At 46.2% G+C, this 23,709-nt stretch overlaps 2 protein-coding genes and 1 long non-coding RNA gene across 5 annotated transcripts in view; 2 read left to right on the top strand and 1 right to left on the bottom strand.

Moving 5' to 3' along the window:
• The window catches only part of LOC131132694 (roundabout homolog 1-like), a 111,784-nt gene that overhangs the window by 82,547 nt on the left and 5,528 nt on the right, over positions 1 to 23,709 (bottom strand). The window contains exons 6-9 of one of the 2 annotated variants that reach the window (XM_058078553.1): positions 21,196 to 21,445; positions 10,928 to 11,033; positions 4,193 to 4,309; positions 2,089 to 2,175 (exon numbers count right to left, since the gene is read on the bottom strand). In XM_058078553.1, coding sequence (XP_057934536.1) covers positions 2,089 to 2,175; positions 4,193 to 4,280 — 175 coding nt within the window. In that variant the 5' untranslated portion in view covers positions 4,281 to 4,309; positions 10,928 to 11,033; positions 21,196 to 21,445. Of the gene's footprint in view, positions 1 to 2,088; positions 2,176 to 4,192; positions 4,310 to 10,927; positions 11,034 to 11,114; positions 11,154 to 21,195; positions 21,446 to 23,709 lie in introns of those variants that run through there. The other variant, XM_058078554.1, reaches the window with a different exon arrangement.
• Positions 9,616 to 12,649, top strand: LOC131132697 (uncharacterized). Of its 2 annotated transcripts, none has more exons than XR_009130413.1 (5): positions 9,616 to 9,718; positions 10,479 to 10,538; positions 10,681 to 10,898; positions 10,992 to 11,127; positions 12,275 to 12,649. It is a non-coding gene; the product is annotated as an uncharacterized LOC131132697 (long non-coding RNA). The 2 variants fall into 2 exon arrangements; XR_009130412.1 differs by lacking the exon at positions 12,275 to 12,649 and adding an exon at positions 11,424 to 11,889 and having other exon boundaries at positions 10,992 to 11,345.
• ppm1db (protein phosphatase, Mg2+/Mn2+ dependent, 1Db) lies at positions 15,112 to 23,604 on the top strand. The gene is made up of 7 exons (XM_058078560.1): positions 15,112 to 15,782; positions 17,858 to 18,086; positions 18,525 to 18,649; positions 18,725 to 18,906; positions 18,979 to 19,206; positions 19,307 to 19,394; positions 20,685 to 23,604. The coding sequence occupies exons 1-6, from the start codon at positions 15,272 to 15,274 to the stop codon at positions 19,388 to 19,390; spliced, it is 1,359 nt and encodes a 452-aa protein (XP_057934543.1). The 5' UTR covers positions 15,112 to 15,271; the 3' UTR covers positions 19,391 to 19,394; positions 20,685 to 23,604.

The raw sequence follows: 23,709 nt of genomic DNA, 5'->3' as shown, positions 1-23,709 counted from the left end.
TTTGTCCAGTGACAGAAAAACCACTGCTGGGCTTCGTGGATCCGTTCTTCCTAAAATGTAAGCACGCCCCCTGCTGGCTGCACGGCCTCAACGAAGAACGCCTTGTGTGTGTGTGTGTGTGTGTGTGAAGGGGGAGCAAACGGATGTGTAAATATGAATATGCCAAGCAGGGATGGGTGTGATATGTTTGGGGAAACTGCAGGTGAAGGTCTGCCCGGATGTCCACCATCGTGCTCCGTAGCTCATGTCATCAGGAAATAAAGCTATTATAAAATTATTTAGCAGCATATTAAAACAGATATTTACAGGGCTCCCAAACGCTCCCCCAATGATCTGTGGATGGATTTTAGTTGTTGCTGAAAGGAAAAGTGCACCTTTTGGGATTCTGCAGACTCCCGAATGATCCCGCCGCAGCAGACGGGAGCAGAGTGCATCCTCCCTAGCTAGGAATGCTAGGTTCGGGTGGCCTCAAAGAAGGCCTCTGCACCCTAGCAAACACTCAGCAAACCTATCAGGACTTCTTCCAGGACCAGATGGTGACGACAGCGCAGACACAAAGACGCGTCTGTCTTCATGGCAACAAAACACAAGGAATGGCGGCCATCTTAGTGCTGAAACCATTTAGTATCAATGATGGTTCCACTTCACCGTGGAATGTATAGCAGAAGTGTTGGTTCATCAGACGACAGCAACACTTCCCAAGCAGCGACAGCCACGCCCCTTTTCATATGCCCCTCTTGTTCCTCTCACCATTCCGATTGGATCCCCCCCAGCCGATACCCATGTTTGTCACCGCACCCCCCACCCTGCCTGGGGGCCACACAGCCTCAGCCAATCCCAGCAGGAGGACCTGATGCAAGCGCTCTCGTCTCTTCCTCATCCTTCTCCAAATGAGCAGACGGTCGGCCGTCTCCTCGCAGTCTTTCAAGAATGAAAAGCCTTTCAACTTCTCAGTCTTGCTGCCTGCTTTTTTCTGGCTCGGCATGAAAGAGCACTGATTTTTATTTTTTTAGGTTTCTGCACAGGAGAAAAGAATGGGATCAAAACATTTCACCAGGAAAAGGTAACCCAATAAGTCCTGGTATAGCAATAGAGGAAAACATACATGGATTAATACAGTCAATATGTAGACAAGAGGTTAGTGGATGCTGCGTATGATATGGCCTGGCGTGGCCTGGCATGGCTTAGCGTGGCATGGTGTTGCGTGGCATGGCATGGCATGGCATGGAATGGTGTGGTGTGGCCTGGCGTGGCATGGCATGGCATGGCGTGGCGTGGCCTGGTGTGCCATGGCGTGGCCTGGTGTGGCATGGTGTGGCGTGGCATGGTGTTGCGTGGCATGGCATGGCGTGGCATGGCTTGACCTGGTGTGGCCCGGCATGGCATGGCGTAGCATGGTGTAGCATGGCGTGGGTTAACTATGGTGTAATACCACCCTTGTTGTATTGTATTTTGCATATTGATACTTGGTATCCATATCCAGGCCCCACCCATAGCACAATGGCCGGTATGGCCCCACCCTCAGGCAATGTGCATCCTGTGTATCCATGGTGGAGGATCCTCAAGATCACCACATAATCCAAGTTACCCTTCGGTTCCCAGACGATGTTCAAACATGCTGACTGATGCTGGAGGGGGGGCCTGCTGGACTTCCATGCAGGCCACGTGGGCTCAGCCCCCACTCAGGGAGGACAAGCAGTGTATAGCAGTGTAGGGAAATACACTTCTTTGCAGTATTTGGAACATTTTCAGGTACTCTAATGGAAATGCTTGTGTCGGAACACCGAACTAATAACATCATTTAAGTGGCATAAAGTCAAAATATTTCAAGAAATATTGTTTTGTTTAGGGCTTCACAGACAAAAGGGGGTTGTTTTGGGAAGATGCATTGCCATGTGAATGTAGTATTGTATAGTATTGCTGTGACTATAGGGGTGCTACTTGGGGTTCTATGTCGAGGGCTCTATGTCGTAATGTTTCAAAATAAACTTGGGAAGGGCTCTAAATAGAAAAATATTCAATTTCTGAGGAGGGAATATTCCCTTGTCACGCTCGGGTACGGAAGCACCATAAAGGAGAGTACTCCACCTTTGTATCCAAAGCTGTTGTCATGGTGATCTCCAGGCTGCGATTCAGGTGCTTGGGTGCCTCCCGCAGGGCTTCCTCTGTGTTTGCCTGTTTGGAAGCACACACAGTGGAATGAGACATCCATTTTAGCAGCAGGACCAAGACTAGAAGAGATTGGATGGAACATAGAATCCATTGAAAAGTGAAGGGACGCCCGCACGTGGTTTTGACTTCCTCGTGCAGTCACAGGGTTTGCCGCTCGAGGGCGCCCCCGCCCGTCAGTCAAAGAAGCAGTGATTCCAAAAACAAACTTTTTCTTCAATGTTCCTACTCATCGCTATTAAAATGTATTATTACAAATGTATTTACATACAATAATGACTTTTTAAAATATTCTATACTATTCTATAATATTCTATACTTATTCTTGTAAAATGACAACTTCCCATTTCTGCTCTTTTGTTCTAATTTTGCTATTAGAACCTTTTATTTGGAAACATTTCTTCTCGAAATTTTCTGACCTTATTTTGTTGTTTACTTCTCATAATATTACAACTTTGAAACAATGTATTTTTAATTTTTATGTCATATTTCAACTTCAACAAGACGGGGTTGGATGGAATCGATTGATTTGCTGTGGCAACCCCTGAAGGGAAAAGCCCAAAGAGAAAGAAGAAGATTTAAACTTTAACAAAATACTATAAGTTTATTGGTGTAAAATAAAATGACAACTTTCATTGTGGCGACTGAAACTATAAGCTGTATTTTCCTTGTCTACGTCGTAATTTCCTCATTTTCAAACTACTTGTAAAGTCTAAGTAAGTGAAAGTATCTTCTGGTCCAACCTAAGAGCTGCATGACCAAGTCTGCGTTGATCAGGATGTTTTACCAAGCAGACCAGCTGATCCTTTAGGTGTCTTTACCTGTCCAACCACAAGAGGGCAGTAGAGTTGCATCTGCAAGCAGACCCCCTCGCCTGCTACAAATGCTGCTTTTACATTCAAACATTACCAACCTTCCCATCTTCACATTGGCATTACACAGCAGGGGTCGCCAAAGTGTGGCCCGCAGGCCTTTGGCTAACTGCAGTTGCTGTTATCATAGAAAAATAACATTATTTTAGGATGAAATATTACAAGAAACAAACAAAACAATGAATAAAGCCATCACTTCTAGAAAATTAGGTTGGGGAAAAAGTTCCACTCAACAAAGTCGTCGTTATGAGAAGAAAACTTAAAAAAAGAAGAAAAGGAAATCGAAACAACAAAGAGTACTTTTACAAGAATAAAGTCCATTCATTCATTCATTCATTCATTTTCTACCGCTTTTCCTCACGAGGGTCGCGGGGGTGCTGGAGCCTATCCCAGCTGTCTTCGGGCGGGAGGCGGGGTACACCCTGGACTGGTCGCCAGCCAATCACAGGGCACATATAGAGAATAAAGTCCAAATATTAAAAAAAAAAATGGAAGGAGAAAAAGTCGTCATTTTGCAGGAATAACATGACAATACTACAGAGGAAAACAACGTCATCTAAAGTTGAACCTTCTGAAGAAGAAATCATGTTTTTAGAGCCATAATACTAAGAGACACAAAGGAAAGAACCAACGTTTAAAGGCCACAGGAATAAAGTCAAAATATTGTGGGAATAAAGTCGGCATTTTGAGAAGAACGTTGAAAAAGGAAAATTAGTTTGGGGGAAAGTCCCAATGAGACTAAATCCATACATCCATCTTCTGTGGAGGGGGCGTGCTGGAGCCTATCCCAGCTGTCTTTGGGTGAGGGGTGGGGTACACCCTGGACTGGGAGACTAAAATCATAATTATAAACAAAAACACCAAGAAAAAGAAATGTTGGTCAAAAGAAAATGTCATAAAAAGAAGTAATTATACCAAAATAAAGTCAAATGTCAGCTATTTCTTCTCAACTGAGTTTTTGTTCTCTGGATATTGATATTGATATTATTGATATGATTGATGACTTTATTGTCATCATATGAAGCTGTTGTCTTTCTTCTTGTCAAGTCAAATGAAGGCCAGCTTTCCTCTTTTCTCTATGACTGTAACGATGCTCCTTCGTTGTGAAAAAGTGTTGGATGATGCGTGACGCAGCGCTGAGGGTTTGTCACCTGCCGAAGCGTCCACGGCGACGCCGCACTCCGCCCGTTGGACACCAAGAAGGCCGACGAGGAGCAGGGTGGCGGGAAGAGCCGGCATGGCTTCCGTCCAAACGTCTCCCGGCAGACCTGGAGGCACAACACGTTAGATGTGGACGATGAGGGCGTCATGTGACCACCGGACGACATCACCCTGGCCAGCGTTCACGTTTGACAGCATTTCTCCCACGCCCCCCTCCCGGCCAGCGTTTGCTTTGCTGGCACGTCCCGCAGACAGACGGATGGACTTCCTTCCAAATCCTGCCCAGCATGCCGTCCAACTGTCATTCCTTCTCTTACACGCTCATCACGTTCTCACAAAGTGAAGACACTCTTACTTATCCCTCCACGTGCCGCCACTGCACGTCTTTTTAAACATGTGCTCACCAGCCATGCATTTACACTACACACACACACACACACACACACACATCTTTTGTGATGGTTGGCCAGGACACGATGGCAGTGAGGCATTCTATTCAATAATAGCATCCCTACCTCAGGTCATCATGGCTGCAAAACAAGCCGAGATGGAGGCCGAGATGGCGGCAGAGATGGCGGCCTTTAGACAAAGTTAAGGCAAAACAAGGGAGGTTGATTTCGCTGCCACATCAGCATCTTTGTCAACAATCACGTAAAAGTTTGTCCCTGTCGTTTGTCTGCTTGGACAATTACGATTATTGCCTGCATGTCAACTGTAAAAACATGTTTGACGTTGACATGACTCCACTGCAGTTAAACAAGTTAAACAGGGTGTCCAAGTTGAGGCCCCGGGCCGTTTGCAGCCCGGCTCTTCCTTTATTGGCCTGCGGCACATCCTGAAGATAACACAGGAAAACCAGAGGTGTGTTTCAGAAGAAAGGAGGGAAGTAGATATAATTATTCAGTTGAGATTAAACTTATCCACAAAATGTCATCATCATCATCATCATCACCCCCGCTGGAGGGCAAAGGTTAAAACAGTGTGCGAAGGTCTTTGTGTGTAAGGCCAGATGAAGTCACGTTCCCTTCCAACACGCACAGGCGTGGGAGGCATGCGGGGGCAAACGATGGGCCGTCTGTACCGCAAGAAGCATCCTGGATGTCTGATGGACAAAAGCGGTGCCAAATACTGCAGCCAAAAAGGCTCCACTTAGTGACACGAAGTATCTACACGTATCTACACGCTGCACATATGTCTGGTTCATGCATGACATCGTCACAGCTCATCAAGACGCTCCAGTGGCAATCATCTCTACAGCATACCATGTAGGAATCCTACTCATATTCCCTGCAACTGCTTCCCAATTCTCCAAGTGGATAAAAGGTCAGGAGCAAATCTTGGAGCCAATGAAATGCGTCTGATAGGAGCGACGTTGCATCATTGCGCTAAATCAAACACACGGTGTCTTTGGGGAAATACACACAGCGCAACATCAGCATCAGCATCCTACATGAAGACACACGGGAGACAAATCCTCCTCATCAAGGAGGAGCCTACATGCCTCCTTATTTAGGAATGGAACATTTCCTTAGTTAGAGCATGGAAAACCACCTTCTAAATATCCATTCTAACATCATTAGAGCCCTCCAGACCTGAAATAACACCTCTATGGTCACCTTTATACCCCCATTACCCAAATATAGTAGATATAGTAAGAACAAATAAGACATATAAGACATAGAAAACCTGTTTATGACTTTCTAAATATACTTTTTAACATTATTGGAGCCCTCCAGACCTGAAATAACACCCCTATGGTCACATTTACAGCCCTATTACCCAATATATTAGACATAGTATGAACAAGTAAGACATACAAAACTTCTTTACCACGTTCTAAATATGCATTCTAACATCATTAGAGCCCTCCAGACCTGAAATAACACCCCTATGGTCACCTTTACAGTCATATTACCCAATATATTAGACATAGTATGAACAAATAAGACAAATAAAACATCTTTACCACGTTCTATATATGTATTGTAACATCATTAGAGCCCTCCAGACCTGAAATAACACCCCTATGGTCACCTTACACAAGTAGACATAGTAACAAATAAGGCATATAAGACATAGAAAACCTGTTTATGACTTTCTAAATACACTTTCTAACATTATTAGAACCCAACCAGAGGGCAGCATCATTCCTTCATTTATTTGGGAATGTTTTTGCCTTTCAGTAGCTTAGCAGGATGAGAGGTATTATCTTGGCCACAGCTGACCATGCAGGTGAAGCATACCAAGAAACCCCCCCCCCCCCCGAAAGATCTAAGGAAATGTCTGTCAGAATGATCTTCTGCTACGCTGAACCCAGGGCAGTCTTCAGATCAAAGGAGACGGGAGCGCTGATTTCCTTCCCGCCCCCCCATCTAAGACATTGTCAATAAGAAAGAGCAGGGTGCCCCCCCACACCATAATATTCCAGCAGGACGTAGAGCGTGACCGGAATCGGCTTTCCGGAGCGCCCCCGCCCCCTCTACGACCTGTGCAACATCTTTTCTCGCCTCCTTGTGTACGTGAACGCCGTGGCAGCACGCCGTAGCACCGTTAACAATACGGACACACCTTGGCTAAGGCCGACCTCTATGCAGGATATGCAAAGGCCGGCAACACTCACCCTCGTTTTATTGCTGTACGGCGCTCATTGAATCAGTGAACAGCAGGGTCACAAACACAAGCCGCATGAAACACAACCAGGGGCCAGCTTATCAGGGGCCAGGATCAGGAGCCAGGACCAGGGGCCAGCATACCAGGGGCCAGGATCAGGGGGCCAGAACCAGGGGCCAGCATACCAGGGGCGGGGACAGGGGCCAGCATACCAAGGGCCAGAACCAGGGGCCAGTATACCAGGGGCAGGGACAGGGGCCAGCATAACAGGTACCAGCATAACAGGTACCAGCATACCAGGGGCCAGCATACCAGGGGCCAGGACCAGGGGCCAGCATACCAGGGGCCAGCATACCAGGGGCCAGCATACCAGGGGCCAGGACCAGGGGCCAGCTTATCAGGGGCCAGGACCAGGGGCCAGGATCAGGAGCCAGGACCAGGGGCCAGCATACCAGGGGCCAGGATCAGGGGCCATGACCAGAGGCCAGCATACCAGGGGCCAGAACCAGGGGCCAGCATACCAGGGGCAGGGACAGGGGCCAGCATACCAAGGGCCAGAACCAGGGGCCAGTATACCAGGGGCAGGGACAGGGGCCAGCATAACAGGTACCAGGATACCAGGGGCCAGCATACCAGGGGCCAGGACCAGGGGCCAGCATACCAGGGGCCAGCATACCAGGGGCCAGGACCAGGGGCCAGCATACCAGGTGCCAGCATACCAGGGGCCAGCATACCAGGGGCCAGGACCAGGGGCCAGCATACCAGGTGCCAGCATACCAGGGGCCAGGACCAGGGGCCAGCATACCAGGTGCCAGCATACCAGGGGCCAGCATACCATGTGCCAGCATACCAGGGGCCAGGACCAGGGGCCAGCATACCAGGTGCCAGCATACCAGGGGCCAGGACCAGGGGCCAGCATACCAGGTGCCAGCATACCAGGGGCCAGCATACCAGGGGCCAGGACCAGGGGCTAGCATACCAGGTAAACATTGTACAGATAACACATGTGCATATTCTTCACAATGACAAACTTAACCTTAACTTAATAAAATTTGCTGTAAATGAAATCACTGACTGATACGCAGCTAACGTTAGCCGCTAAACGTAGCCACATGGCTATTATTAGCAGACAGCAAACATAACTACCGTGTTAGAAGCGAGATACTACTCCAACTATTCCACTGTTGGCGCCTTTAGCTTTCTACTCAAGCTAACGCTACGACTGCTAAAGCTAGCTGCTGGAAAAACGGCCATAATCCTGTCTTCACCTCGCTGCAGACTTTTCAGAAAGTTGACTGGAGAAGCTACTGTTGTCATAGCAATACACAGCTTGCCCGGTACGGCGTGTGTATGTACGCATATTTACAAATGATGACTATATTATTAAGACTTTCCTACATGGTGATAAGTTGCATTTACTGTACGTTTCTATGGCGGTCATCACATTTTCCGCCTGTGGTGTCAGTCTGCCACTGGCGTCTTGGATGGCAGCAGGGGGCGTAACCAGGAAGTATGCTTGATTGAAGAACGAGCGGGAGAGATGTGTACAACGCACCTGCACGCGTCGGGTCTGCTGTCAGTCCCAAACATGAAACAACTGGCAGGACAAGGCCCCCGCCACACTTGTCCTTTTACGCTGTGGGGGTGGAGGATGCCGTTTTCATCACTGTCACTGCACGTATTGTCACAACAAGACAAAGTATGACAAAGCTGCTCATGGAGAGTCCGAGTCAGCTAAGTCGGCACCCTGGAGAATCTAGCCTGGGGGGGAACCGATGATCCCGTGAACCTGCCACGAAGGGGGGTTGACCTCTGGTCCCCATACTGGATGGAAACACGTTGTTCCATGCACTGCCACCTTGGTGGGGAACAGGGGTGACCAAAGTGCAGCACAGGGGCCATTGACGGCCCACGGCACATTCTAAAAATATCACTTCCCAAGAAAAACAACAACCACAAAAACCAACAAATCAGCACTAATGTTACAGGAATAAAGTCATGTTTTTACCAGAATGAGCTCATAATATTATGAGGAAATATATACTGTATAAATAATATCTGAATATAAATATAATATCATTTTAGTAGCATAGAGGTGAAACATTCAAGAAAAATACTTTTTTAAGATGAAATTCAGGGATAAGATTCACCTCATTAGCATCGAGTTGAAATATTAAATAAATAAATATTCTTTTTTAAAAGTATTAATACTATGACAAAAACAACAAATAAAGTTGTATTTTTTAATAGGTTGTAAAAAAATTGGGCTGTCAATCAATTAAAATATTTGATCACAATTAATCGCATTTTAACCATAGTTATTATTAACATATTGGCTCTTAAACTCGACCACAAATGGTCAGCATATACAAAATGTGAGCGAGTGAGACCTCTCACACTAACATGTTTTTGTTTATTTGTGTCTGCTCCAAATAAGATTAGTTTATTTATGATACTGGTTTTAAATTCTAAATGTTTGTGAGTAAATAAGCCGATAGATATTAAAAAAAATATTATTAAGGATTTGCCTCAATGCACCTTTCCTTCAAGAAATGTACAAATGAAAATACCTAAAACACAGGGCAATGGTCATAATTTCATCATTTCATCCAAATTGCAAACTCAAAGTCATTTTATTTATCTTTTAAAACACATTAAAATACATAGAAAGTAAATATTTTTGTATTACAATGCTGTAACTATTCATTAGAAATCCCAGAGTTTTTGAATGTTTAATGAGAACTGCGCTTTGTCCTACTTTGTTGACGGTCATTGAACGCAGCATCCACCGTTCTCCGATGCCCAGAGGGCTGTATGGATGTATTTGGATGTATTTTCCTCCTTCTTCTTTCACCTCATACTTGCTACCCAATGCTGATATTATGTGGGAACCCATAGGTTCAAAGGTAAGATTTGATGACTTTGAGTGCTAATGTACATCATTGTGGTAGTTCCATGCTAAATGGCTAACGCTAGCAAAACACTGGACTTCAGCCACGATCATCACATTGACAGCCCGTCAATAGCAGCCGGAAGTCCTATTTAGCTGGCAGTTCAATGCCAAAATGTGAAAAGCACTGGTTAGTTGGGCCACTCTTATGCCAAGGTAGCACTATATATGACAATAAAAACAATAGCTGTACTACACCAGTCTCTGGCAGGCCATGGAATCCGTGATAAGTCAAACACAGCGACACTAGATCCAAATAACTTTGGTCTTGCTACAAGAGCCATCTGCCAGGGCTTTGAAGCTAACTTTACCAATCTAAATACTCTTTTCTTTCTCCATTTCCCATCAATATTTGTTCCAGCTTGGGGCTACAGAGTTACTGTGCTTCAACCAAACTACGATGGGGACCGATGGTCAAACAGGAGGAGCGCACATTAAAAAATTAATGACAGCTTTTAAAAGAAACTTCCATTAACGCGTCATTAACGCCTAAACTTTGACAGCCCTCGAAAAAAAGTTGATGATCATATCTACAGTACATGATATAGTATATGATATACAGTCGATAATATACTCGTATCGAGTATATGTACAGTAGATGCTATACTAGTATAGAGTATATCTATACTATATACAGTGCAGCTATGTAACTTGTTAGCATATTTCCACGTGTTGCTTTCGAAAATATGAACGTGTTGCATCCTTTCACATTCCAGCACGTGGCCCCCGTGGTGGCGTGCACGTTGCCATGGGTGAATACTGAAGAGTCAAGGATGGTGAGTGATATATATGAATGGGTGAATATGTGATGAATATGTGAATATGTGAGTGGCTGCTCTCGGCTGTGAGGTGATGAGTCTGGGTAAAGTGGAATGCATCTAAAGCCTCTTCCCTTTTGGCTTTTTCCGACCACTGAAGGATATTCAAAGGCATATACTGTGTCCAGGAAGTCAGGAGTAGAGCAGTGAATGAAGTGACTATAACAATACAAATACAGCCTTGGCTCTACATTCACACAAATTGGCTTCCTGCGGCACACCAGTGGAAATCATCTCAACCACAGGCGGCGTTGGGATGGAGGAACGTAGGTTTATAACGACATGAGCTCACCTACCAAGCCAGACAAAGTACAGCAGGTAGTGGATGGTACAACTTCTCAACTTACCGTTGCAGGTTGTTCCTCCTGTGTCTCTTTGCTATCACCAAATTGTTCCGTGTGCTCCTGTCAGGCTTTCAAAGGAGAGAAGGGAGAAAGGAGGTGCAAGGCGGCCCTGCAGAAAGAGGAGGAAAGCAAATCAAAAGGAGGTGTCCATGCTGAAGAAAACCCTTAATCCATCTGAGATCCCACAGACCTTATCAGATGGGGTGAATACAAATTGCACAGCTACCTCTGCAGCAACCCGGCTCCACTTTTCCTCAGGGTCCTAAAGCTGCATGCTCTCATGCAGTGTGAATGCATGTGGATGAATGTCGTCGCTCCACCTATTTAGACTTTTCACTATTCGGGGGGGCATTTGTACTCTTCCAACATGATGGGTGCTGCTCCCATCCAGTCCAGTGGATCAGTGGACAGATATTGTGTTGTATGTATATTTCTACATCCATTCTACCTTTGACTTCACTTGCAGCATCACGCAATTTCTACTCCTCTGTGTCAGCAGATACATCATTAGCATCCATGACGGTGCCATTCCAGTACAGGACAGATACATCACTAGCATCCATGATGGTGCCATTCCAATCCATCCCGGCATCACACAACTTCATTCACCACATTCAATTCCCACCTTGCTCAAACCAACTTCGTCATTTACTTCTTAATGGTCCATCACTTTCTTTCATAAGTTTATTATTTGGCATATTTTATTATTTATTCATATTCTATTATTTAGGATTTTTTCTGTTGTTGTAATTAGCTCGACTATATTCAAAATCACCCCGCCACTTCTAATTATTCACTATTTAAAATAAATAATGATATTACACTACTTATAAAAAATAAATAGTCATTGATTTAAAATAATGAACAAATAATAATAATCATAATAATAAAAAAAGAATGAAATATCTTGTATTCTTGATGCTGTGATGTTTTCTAATTTACCAGACACTTTCATGGAATCGGTACTCAAGCATCGGTATTGGATCGGTACCGCCGATACCAGCCTGACCAGCGATATCAGTGGTATTGCACACCTCTACTCCCGACTTGGTGGGTGCTGGTTCAATCCCCGGTGAAGAGATAGGACATTATGCAGGGTAGTTCAGCGCTCATCTCCTTGCCTCCTTGTGTGGTCACGTGGCCTAACAGCAAGGATGCATGAACGTCATCATCTCACTTGGAATGTTTGCTTGGCGGCAGGTTGTGTTTTAGTATGGGTGCCCCCCCGCTCCAAGAGAAATGCATCCTACTGCGTCCTGCAGCAAAACAAGCTAGCCTCGCTCTCTCTCACTCTCTCTCTCTCTCGGAAAGACACTGAATCCATTTTCCCTTTTTACGTTTGTGATGCAGGTACGTACTGGGAAGGGGGAGAGAACCCAGCATGCTGGAGGCAGGAGGCAGGAACCCAATCTATAGCAGAGATAAACGGCAAAATAGGTAGAAATTCTGATTTGATGCCCCCCCAACCCCCACTCCTTAGAAAATCAATCCAAAAGAGTCTTCCTTTTTGATCTATTGTCTCCTTCTGCGTCTCCTCATTTTAATGGATTGGATCACTTTATCATTGATTTGGGGGATTTTCTTCATTTGATGTTATTGAAAAAGCACGTCCGCAATGACTGATGAACGCATCCTGTGTAATGATGTGTGCAGCAAAATAATAAGATTGATCTGAAAGGTTGGGCTGTTCAATCCCGTCCAACACGCCGCAGTCGACGCCTTCCTCGTCTGCCGCCTTCCTCGTCTACTGCGTGGCGTCGCATTCACGAGCCATGGCAAGAGCTAAATAACAGCGCCAGGCTGAGGTCAAGATATGAACACGTTGGAAGAGCAGAGGGCGGTGTTGGCGTACGAGGTGAGCATGAACACAGCTCTTATCAACGCCGTTCATGTCAGTCAGCCGTGCGGTTTGGAGTGAAGCTGAAGTCAATAAGGCGGCCATCTGTCATTGGCTGAGAGTGCGCTGTTGGACAGATAATCATCTCCTGAGGAAACACAGCGTTCGCTCGCAACAATCTCACCCGACGGGTCAAAGGTGCATAACCCTGAGCCGCTCAAGAATCCGCAGGGTTTGACGGATTTGGACTTTTAGGCAAATTCCAGGCACCGTGATTTCCGCCATGACGCTTCAGGGCTACAGCACCGTATCATTGGGCTGTGCTGCATAAAACTAGCGTTTTATCATGGCACACATCTCTCGTTGTGATTAAGACTGGTGCTTGTGTGTCTCATATCCACACCACACATGAGAATAAAGTCACAACATTACAAGAAGAACATTTCAAAGAAGAAAGCTTGAATGGTTGAAAACTATCAAGTATGGAAGGACAGAATCAAGTGAAAATATTCAGAGAAAACTTGGTGTGAATAATATGAGGATGAAATAAAGTCATATTAGTAGCAGATGGTTGCTTCCACTGACTACTGAATCTCAAGGCCCTGGGCAGCTTCAACCGACGTGGCAACACACACACAAGCTGAAATCCGATTGGACAAAACAATCCAACAGCAGACGAAGCATTGCAGCCATAAAAGACATGAATCCCCTTCCAGGGAGCGGATACTCGCATGGCTAGCTGGTGGCAAGGCCAGCAGAGAGGCTTCTGCTGGCCCCGGCCGCAGCCCAGCGCATGGTGCATCTTGTCTCCTCCTCCTTCATCATCCCAGGTGTGTTCGATGAAAGGAGAAATTTGTTGGAGACGTTGATTTGCTTCCATATTTATATGGTAATATTCAAATCCCTCTTCCACCGCCTCGGCTTTGCCGGGCTTGACTGACACTTCAGCATCGACACAAGAAAGCTATTTTTATAGATGGGCCATTATAGCAGAGCTGCATGGGGAATGTGTAAGAATGCAATTCAGGTGTCATCGCCCCTTTGTAATCCGTCTCGTCTTCACTTGAAAATGGCATCCTGCCAGCATTTACATGGAAATCACTTTGCCTCTTCGTCTGTGATGGCGGCCCCTCCCAGGACCAGACTATTCACGCCGGCACAAGTCAAGGTCGGAGCTGGGATATTGGGGGGATGAAGAAGAGATGAAAGCCTGATGGGGGAAGTTTCTCTTCCTCAAGCGTGCATCCCCCTCACTGAAAGACGAAACCCTAGAGCTGCTGTACGGACGGTATGCTACATGCTAGAAGCAATGATTTGACTGGATGAAGACTGCCTCCTCATGGCATCGGAGCAGCACTACTCAATAAAATGCAGCAGCCCTGCAGGAAGGCCATGTTGGGCTGTATGGACCTCAGTCAAATGTTCAACGTTATCTTTACGTGCTTTTGCTGCTCCTTTGCCCGTCAGCCACCGCAGTTTTATTTTGTATTCACACCTCAACCTAATATCATTTAACAAACAACTTCAAAAAACCCAAAGCAAAATCAGCAGTCATTTTCCAAGAATAAAGTCAAAATATGAAGAGGAAAAACGGTGTAATCTAATTAGACAAACTTGCAACATTTCAGCTGCATAAATTTGAAGTAGTAAATATAAAGTCATACTATTTTGATGAGCAAACAACAAATACAGTTGGCCAAAGTAGGTTGGAGAATAAAGGAATAAAGACATAATATTAGGAGGAGAACATTTAGTTGAAATATTTGTAAAACTAAAATAAAACAGCAAATATGGAAAAAAAACATTTTACTTTGAGAATAAAATCCAAATTGTAGAAGGAGAAGTTTACAAGCGTAAACTTGTACGATTATGAGGAACTATAAACCCATTTTAGTAGTGTAGCATAAAGTTGATTTTTTTAATAGAAAAAAAGCTGTCAATTTATGAGAATAAAGTGAAAATATTTGGAGATAAAAGTCATACTCTCAAAAGAAAAAAGTTTAAATTTTACAAGAATAGACTGGTACTATAAGGACAAATTATTTGAGTTGTATTATAATACAACTCAAGTAATAATATTATATTATAATGTGCTTTTATTGAGGTTGCCGAAAAAGTGAAATATTATTGGAATGAAGATATAATATTGTGAGAAGTTTAATAAATATTACTTAATAAAAACTTGAAATATTTATAAAGCAGACAAGAATGAGAAAATAATAGGATGTAGTATTTGTCCCCGTCTCGGAGTCTCCGCTGTGGGCAAAGTTCCATGTGTTTTTGTAGCGCTGCCGCCGGAGCGTGTCATGCGCAGTAGTTAACTTGCGTGACGACGCGGTGACGTCATGACGCACAACGTGACGTGGACAAGAGGATAAACAAAAAAGGAAGGAAGCCTTCGGCCATACAATCGCGGCAAAATCGGTTCAAAAATTTAGCTCCTGAGCTACAGTTAGCCACTACATGAGCCCTTTTGTTGTCTAGACGGGCAACATTTGGTGTTCGCCATCATGGACGATGCAATAACATTCCGCATGAGTGCGTTTTCCGAGCAAGGAGGGAGGAAATACATGGAGGATGTTGTCGAGATAAGAATCGAGTACGAGCCGACGCCGTCGCGGAGTGAAGAATACACAAAGTCGCACCGACATGGAGAGCAGGACAACGCGGAGAGCGACTGCTCCAAACAGACCGAGAGCGCGCTCTCTAATGTGGCCGCCGAGCCTGGCCCGGTTTCGGCTATGTGGGTCGAGAGCCTCGCGGGCGAGGACGCCGGCGACCACAGCGCGCCATCAGACGGCAAAGTCGAGGGGGAGCGCGTCGTCGACACTCGGAGATCCGTGGCGTTTTTCGCCGTGTTTGACGGCCACGGCGGCCGGGAGGCTGCCCACTTCGCCAGGGAACATTTGTGGGATTTGCTAAAAAGGCAGAGGGGCTTTTGGTCCAAGGATCACGCTGAGGTCTGTGCCGCTCTTCGGAAAGGATTCATCGCCTGTCACCACGCAATGTGGAAACAGCTACGTAAGCCTTCTTCTATTTCTTTACATTAACCGACACTAGAGACTGGAAACCACAAACACGCTTGCGGTGTCACCCCGCATGTTTTCACGGAGAGGACCTACTCCATCCGGGTGCGTTCACACCTGGCGTTTTTGGTCTGCCTCGGCCGAACTCCGGTCCGTTTGCACCGCCGGCCTGGTTCGTTTGGCGACGCGTGAACGCAAACGCCAAACAGGCGGGCCGAGATCTCCTAGGGGTGCGTTCACACTTGAAACCAGAAATGGAAAAAAGGCCTCCGTTCACACCGTTTTTACACACGTGACCTATCGGGTTTGTGTCACGTCGGTGTGAGCAGTTTAATTCCCATGTGTTGAAAGGCTATCCACGCAATGCTCACAGCAATTAATCACATGCGTAAAACTGCGCCTTGATTGGCCGACCTGCCGACCCAAAACAACACGACCTCTTCCGGGTCACACACGGGAGCCAGGTAGATGTCATGGTGATACCGGCTGAGATGCCACAACTAAACTACCGCTTGTGGTCATTTCCTCTGAATAAAAACTACATTTCTAATCTGGGGGAAGTTAGGTTAGAGAAGTGTTTTAAACGTGGTGGCCCTGCTGTGGGGTCGAACCCATGACTCGGGTAGAGAGCAGACCGCCGCCACTTGGCCCATGTTTACATTCACATCAGAAGAATAATCCTACTTTTTGGATTGGTCTGATATTTTGTACAACATGTTGGTCATTTGTCAAGTGCTCTGCTGGGGGTTATATACACAGATGCCGAATACGGCCCTGTTAAAGAATCATTTGCTGCATCCAGACGGTGATCCGGATCACCCCACTTCTTCCAAATCCCAATACTAACAATTCCTGAAAATTTCATCCTAATCCATTCAGAACTTTTTAACTTATTTTGAGCACAAAAACGGATAAACACCAGAAAAACCACAATCTTGTGATGAATGGAAAGAAGCCTCCCATGAACTGTCTGAGAAAGGTTAGCTGCAGCTCCAATTAGCATGCTAACATTCCACTCTTCCTAGTGGGACTGTTGTTTAGAATGCACGTGCTAGTAGCAGCTGACCAACACCAACAGTCGAGTTTAGAACCGCAAAACCTGCATTTGACACAAATGTGACATAGGACAGAGGACCATGAAGATGGCATGGAATCTTCTGGACCAAGTGCCCTGCTCTCCCTGTGTTGTACCCAAGGTAACCCTTCATGGGAAGCACCTGGAGCGGCTGGCTAATGTAGCGCCTTGCTGGAGCAGCCGTGCAACTGGCAGGTCTTTTGACGTAAGAGCTGGCCTGATTATGGAGACGATGGTGTCTTTTGCTGTGTAAACGACAATAAAGTCATGCATATCGGGTTGAGCTGCAGGTCACGTATGCTAACATTCACCATTTATGACAAAAGTCAAACGGGTACAGTTCGGGCATCAAGCATCGATGGCAACAAGGATGAACATTCAAATTGTCCTGGAATCTTTATGGTTTTCATTTCGATTCCTGGTTTCAATATCCAGCGTGCCGACCCGAAGGACTCCCTCCTGCACCCCCCCCCACCTTCCGTGGCATCTCTCCGTGCATGCCCTAGGAAAAACACCTCGCCATTATGGCCGGCTTGTGCTCACCGTTACCGGGCTGCATGAAGCCACTTCCCCTGCTGCACCACCCCACCTTCCATGGAGCCTCTCTGGGCGTGCTCCAGGAAGCTAGCCTCCAGGAAGCAGTCTGGGGCTGCTGGAGGCTCCACCGGCCCCTCCATGCTTCCCCACCTTCCATGGAGGCTCTCTGGGTTCGCCCTCGCCACCCAAGCCAAGCAGCGTCAGGTGGCCACAAATGAAGCTCTCTTGTCACCGCGTACTGCTGTGGGAAGAAGCTAACATTTGAACATTTGTCTCAAGTTGAGCTGAGATTGTGCAAACTTTATGACCTTGCCTTTTAAGAGTCACAATCCAGAATTGTCGTGAAGCGGAATCGTTGAAATCAAAACCTGGGCCAACGCTACGACGTCTGAAAGCAGCGTTCGTTTCCGCTCTCCTTTTACTGAGTGACATTTTCTTTCTGTTTCTTTCCCTTCCAGCGGAGTGGCCTAAAACCATCACAGGCCTGCCCAGCACGTCGGGCACGACAGCGAGTGTGATTGTGATCCGTGGCGTACACATGTATGTGGCCCACGTGGGAGATTCGGCAGTGGTGGTTGGAGTGAAAGAAAATGATTCGGACATCACACTCCAGGCGCTTGAAGTCACTCAAGACCACAAACCTGAACTTCCTAAAGAGAAGGAGAGGATCGAGCGACTGGGCGGCAGGTGAGTGTTTCAATACCACTCGTGTACTGCCATCTTGCGGAATTGATCAAAAATACACTACAGCAGGAGGCTGCCCACAGCCGCAGATGTTGCTGCTGATGTTTTGTGAGCCGGCACTAATTGGACACCCGGGGGTTATTCCATTTTGCACTTTTTCAGTGCCGCAATGCTGGCGTTTCAGGTGACTGGTAAGGGTTTTTGTGTTTGGAGGTTTTTCCCATCACTGCGGAGCATTTGGTACGACGGGCACCCGAAATGTCCTCCCTAGAAAGTGAATGTTTTTTTACTAGTGAGTTTTTTTACTAGTTGGTGTCACAGCAGCCTCATTGGAGTGTTTGAGTGACGTAGCCTCGTGAACGTGGCATCTGCCGTATGACATGAGTTGGGCGTGGTGCCGCCCTGCTGGCCATGTATGAAAGGTGCTTTTCTTTCCTGTAGCGTGATGAAGAAATCCGGGGTGAACCGTGTGGTGTGGAAAAGACCTCGACTGACCCACAATGGACCCGTGAGGAGGAGTACAGTCATTGACCAGATCCCCTTCTTGGCGGTGGCGCGATCTCTTGGTACCGCCAGCAGATGCTTCCCCGAGGAAACGTGTCATCTGGCGGCAAATGACACCTTTTCCTTTCTGTGGTCAGGCGACTTGTGGAGCTACGACTTCTACAGCGGGGAGTTTGTGGTGTCACCAGAGCCCGACACCACCGTGATGACACTCGACCCCAAGCGCCATCGCTACATCATCCTTGGCAGTGACGGCCTATGGAACATGATGCCGCCTAAGAATGCGGTCAATATGTGTTACAACCATGACAAAATGGTGGTACGTGATGGTCAAGCCTTTGGGTTCTGTCTGTTTTCCTGTTTCTGGGCGCTCACGTCTTTTGCTCCTTAGGGACCAAAGGGGATGTCTTGTGCCTGCCGGTTGGGGTGCACGGCGCTGCTTTTTTGGAAAGAGCGCATGCTTCGCGCAGACAACACGACGGTCATCGTCCTGGCGCTGCAGGAGCGTGGCGGTCCGAGCATCCCCATGCATCGAGATGAGATTATGGTGGACATGGCTCAGGGAATCGACCACATTCCCTTCCCGGGCACCCAGTACAACATATATGAGGTCCCAAAGGTCAGCGTGGTGTCTTCATGGTGTCTTCATCCTGCTGGTCCTCTGGTGGATGAACCACTGAGAGCATCCAGTCATTCTTCTTTGTGTTTGGTGCCCACAGGTGGAACGTGAGGATGGCATGTTTCATGAAGAAGATGAGATCTATGGAGAAGAACATGAAGGTTGGGCATGCCTGGAGTGGTAGTCAGGTGACTTCTCACAAGACTCTGCTCTGCAGCTGCTAAAGATTGAAAGCAACATTTCACCCTAATATAATACGACATGACTCCTAGCACATCACTAGTACCAGGAGGGGCAGAGTATGGGGAGGGAGCCGCCTGCTGTGGCCCAGCAAGGTGCACTGTATTCGGGCACACTCTGATGCCACGGAGGTCTCTGGCAGACTTTCTTCACTTTTCAAACACCGTACGCTTCAGGGGGATGATAAGGCTGTTTCTCCGCACGGAGCATTTGGTACAACAGCACACAAAATGTCTATCGTTCCATTGGAATGCCAAACTGTTCAACTCAAATTGTTTCGGCCACTAGGTGTCGCCAAAAACCCACCCACTGCCCCACTTGAACCAAGACCAGTGAATCTTAACCATAGGGCCGCGGCCCAAACTTGGGCCCCAAGCGCCACCTATAGGGGTGCAAAAAACGTTGAGTTTGCACCAGTGGGCCGCGAGGGCTGTGGGCTCCTCTACGAGTTCCCCGCATACCGTTACACGATGACGTCACTGCATGTCGCACACACTGATACAATACCTGCACCGTAGAAAACTTACACAAATTATATTTACACATGCAAAATATAGCAGTAATGTTTTAATGAACAGTAAGTTTAAACTCGTTACACCCCCCCCCCCCCCCCCCCCCCCCCCCAACATTTTGACGAAAATACACCCCTGACTTCAAGTACAGCTCTGGAAATGGAGGAAGCGAGGCAGAACGCCGAGCCCAGTGTGTGGAGCGGTCTGATGCTATCTAACGCTTTTAAAAGTCAAATCTGAATATTGGTTGTTTTTATTCATAAGCCTGACTTAAGCCTTCACATTTTTTCTTGCTTGATTTGTTCCATGAATTATTAGCAAAAGTTAAGATAGGTTTCACAATCTTTGTGATGATCACATTTTATCATGCCATGTTATTATTCATGAAACTTTATTCAGGTGTTAGCTTGATAAGCTTGTTAAACTGCGAGTGGATTTGTTTTTTAGTGAAAAGCAATGAATGAGATCAATGAAATCTATCCAATGTTAATATTTAATGGGCCCCGGGCCGGTGAAGAAATCGTGCCTTGTCGTCCAAAAGGTTAAGAACCCCTGACCCTCAGTCAGCACGTTCCTTCCATATGTTCCTTCATTGGGAAACTGTGGTGAATATGCTGTAATTACGTTTTGGCTGCTGACTATTCCACATTCCCGGTGATGTCCGTGATACCTTAGTGCTGCTGCACAAACTAAAGTGATTTTTTTCCATCTGGTTTGTTTCTGTAGAACGAAGCTGAGAATGCCTCCTCTCTGCTCCCATCAAGCTCTACCACTCTGGAGCAGGCATTCCGGCCGGACGGGATACGGCTTTCTGGGCCACCGTGCAGTTATTACCCAATGTTGACTCTACAGGGGCGACAAACCCCAACCCGACCCCCTACGGACCACTGAATGTGTCCCAGAAGCACCTCTCAACAACCCAAGTGGACCCGGCTGCTGTGGCGTGGCCTCCTCTGGTGGGGAGGTGTCCACGCGAGGACCAGGGTGGATGGGCTCCTCGGAGGACAAGTGGGGTCACATGCTCTTCCTTCGTGTATGGACTAGATTTTTATCCTCCTGTAAATACGTGGTCAACTTTCAGATTGGAGATGTGCTTTGCTTTTATATTTTTCTCATTTTACTATACCCCCCAGCCCCTCCTTAAATTCTGGTGTAGATTTGTTGAGCGTACGCAGTCTATTTTCATACTTCGACATGACTAGGATGAGGATAGTATATGAGAAACTACAAGTCTTACCAGTTCCTTTGGATGTCTTCGTGGCTTTAGATTCCATCTGGGAATGGAATGAAGGCTGCTTTTATTCCTCCTGGTTTCCTCATCCCTAAGATGGGCGTCCATGTTGGTGTGATGGGATTCACCCACGATGCCAGAACCACCAGTCTTGGCTCCAGTGAACCGAGACTTGCTTAGCCCGTTCAGCCTCAGCGTCTTTCCACGAGTCGGGCCTGAGGCCAGGGGTGTCCAAACTTGGGGGGAGGGCCATGTACTGAAAAATGAAAGGCCACGTTCATATTTGTATTTTATAGAGGTTTTATTTTATAGATGTTATTTATAGATATTCCAAGAGCAAACAGCATCAGCTTTGTGATGGAAATGAAAAAGCTTCTTTTTTAATGTTTCCCCTAAATATTTCAACTTTCTTCGTCCATAAACTTTTTGTAATTTATGATTTTACTTCCATAATTTGCTGTTACAACCCCCCCCCCCCACCTATTTTTTTGTTTTTTCTCACAGTAGTTCAAATTTTTAAAACAATCGTTTTTTCTTTCATCATTTTAGTAGCACGCCCAGTCCAGGGTGGACCCCGCCTCTCCCCAAAACCAGCTGTGATAGGCTCCAGCATACCCCCACCCCAGTGAGGGTAAGCAGCATGGAAAAGGGACGGATGGATTTTAGTAGCAGAGTTGAAATATTCATTTTTTCCTCTGAAATTATGATTTAATTCTCTTAAAATGTAACGTTTTTCTCCTTAGACTACGACTTCTTGTCTCTTCATATCGCTTTCGTATTTTTTTTCCATTTCAACTTCATGTAATTTTTTTCTCATAATGTTGGCGTTATTTTCATAATATTTGGACTTTAGTCTCAACAATATAACTTTGTCCGCAACATGATTTATTTCTCATCATAGTTTGACTCCAACTAGCACATTATACAACCGTAATACGTTTCTTTGTGTAATATTTCAATTCAACGCTACTAAAATGATGTTACAACTTTTCTGCAATCTGCTGCTAATGGCACCTGGGCCACACATTGGACACCCCTGCCTTAGAGGGCCAAGTCAGTACGAAGCAAAGACCATTGGAATATGAATGGGATATTTGCAGCTCCAATTGGACTCATTGTGTGTTCTGCCACAAACGTCATCATTTCATTGGGATGATGGCGGTGGACGTGCATGGGGACGGAAAAGGAAGCGGTAGCATTCATTTAAGAGTCTCTACGATGAATGTGACAAACCTCAAGGCAGCAGCTCGGGTCTCTGGGCAGACATGCCATCCATGTCATCCATGTATGTTAGCAGCAGACATGACGGATCCCAATCATGCTTGGAACAGCACAACTGGAATCCCCCAAAGATGTGCCGCACACGCACATATGTCGTCATGATAAGCTAATTCAGCTATCAACTCTATGGTCACCTGGCCTCCTTGTTGCCGTTTGTGTGTGTAAAACTGTCCATACAAGTGTTGGTACTCGCTAGGTATGCGTGTCCAATCCTTGCATCCGTTACGGCTCCTTGATGTGGCAGCTGCATTACTGTTGTTGCTTTGGTTGCCTTTTTGTTACATGAATTGTTGCCTTAGCACAAACATGTTGGTGCTTTTTCATAGGAAGGACCCGAATATTTAAGAAGCTACCCCCCCCCAGTATATCCACCTCTATTTATCACCGTGCACCTTCACCTACAGCCACACTGACCTCCTGTCCCATGTGGTCTCCCTACTACACTTGCATTTGTGTTGGTTTTGTACAGTACATCATTATGCAAGAGACGTTTGTACAGTACATTATTATGCAAAGTACGTCTGGCGCATGCTCAGATCTACTGTGTGTTGTGACGTGTCCAGAGCTAATGGATGTCCACGGGCATGTGCTGTGTCTTGACAAGTACAATACTTTTGTTTCCCCTCTCAGCCACTTCTCAGGACTAACTGTATAAGGAAAATACTTCGAAAGTGACTGGATATACACTGTCTGTGTTGTAATAAACTTGCCATTTTACAATTGGCGCTGGTGGGCGACCAACGTTAGGCAGAGCACCTGCAGTGATGCCGAGCTCCACTAGATGGCGGTCATGCTCACGGAATCAACCGAAGCGGCTGTTCGCTACAATGATGGCATAAACCTCCCTGAAATATTGATATCGGCTTATCATCCGGGGCCTACTGCACAAAACTGGGAGAGGGGATTGAGCCTGGATATCTTGGTTATCCTAGCTCAATTTATCTGTGATTCGGTTGCACGAAAGTGGGCTAGTGGAATATACTGTGACATTAGTTGCCATGGAGATTTATTCTGTGGCGTTAGCCTCATCCAGACCGTGGTCTATTTCATCTCATCCCTTAAGTCAATCACTCGTCACCGTAAATAGAAATCAATCATTACTCCACAGTCCTCTATACTTTGTTTTCACGTTCAACTACGCCCACTGTCATTATTTAAACGTTAATTTCAATCGTTGTACACAAAGGGTCTTACATGATGTTACATGCAGTCACTAGACCATGTATTCGATCATTAACA

Source organism: Doryrhamphus excisus, chromosome 7, assembly GCF_030265055.1.
Source record: "Doryrhamphus excisus isolate RoL2022-K1 chromosome 7, RoL_Dexc_1.0, whole genome shotgun sequence".
NCBI lineage: Eukaryota > Metazoa > Chordata > Actinopteri > Syngnathiformes > Syngnathidae > Doryrhamphus > Doryrhamphus excisus.
The sequence above is the reverse complement of the archived record's forward strand: the minus strand, read 5'-3'. Positions and strand labels throughout refer to the sequence as shown.

Bases quoted from the DNA above. Each gene is read 5' to 3' on its own strand.
- ppm1db (XM_058078560.1), top strand. From the start codon at position 15,272: ATGGACGATGCAATAACATTCCGCATGAGTGCGTTTTCCGAGCAAGGA. The intron at 15,783-17,857 runs GTAAGCCTTCTT...TTTCCCTTCCAG, and splicing joins CGCAATGTGGAAACAGCTAC to CGGAGTGGCCTAAAACCATC. The intron at 18,907-18,978 runs GTACGTGATGGT...TTTGCTCCTTAG, and splicing joins ACAACCATGACAAAATGGTG to GGACCAAAGGGGATGTCTTG.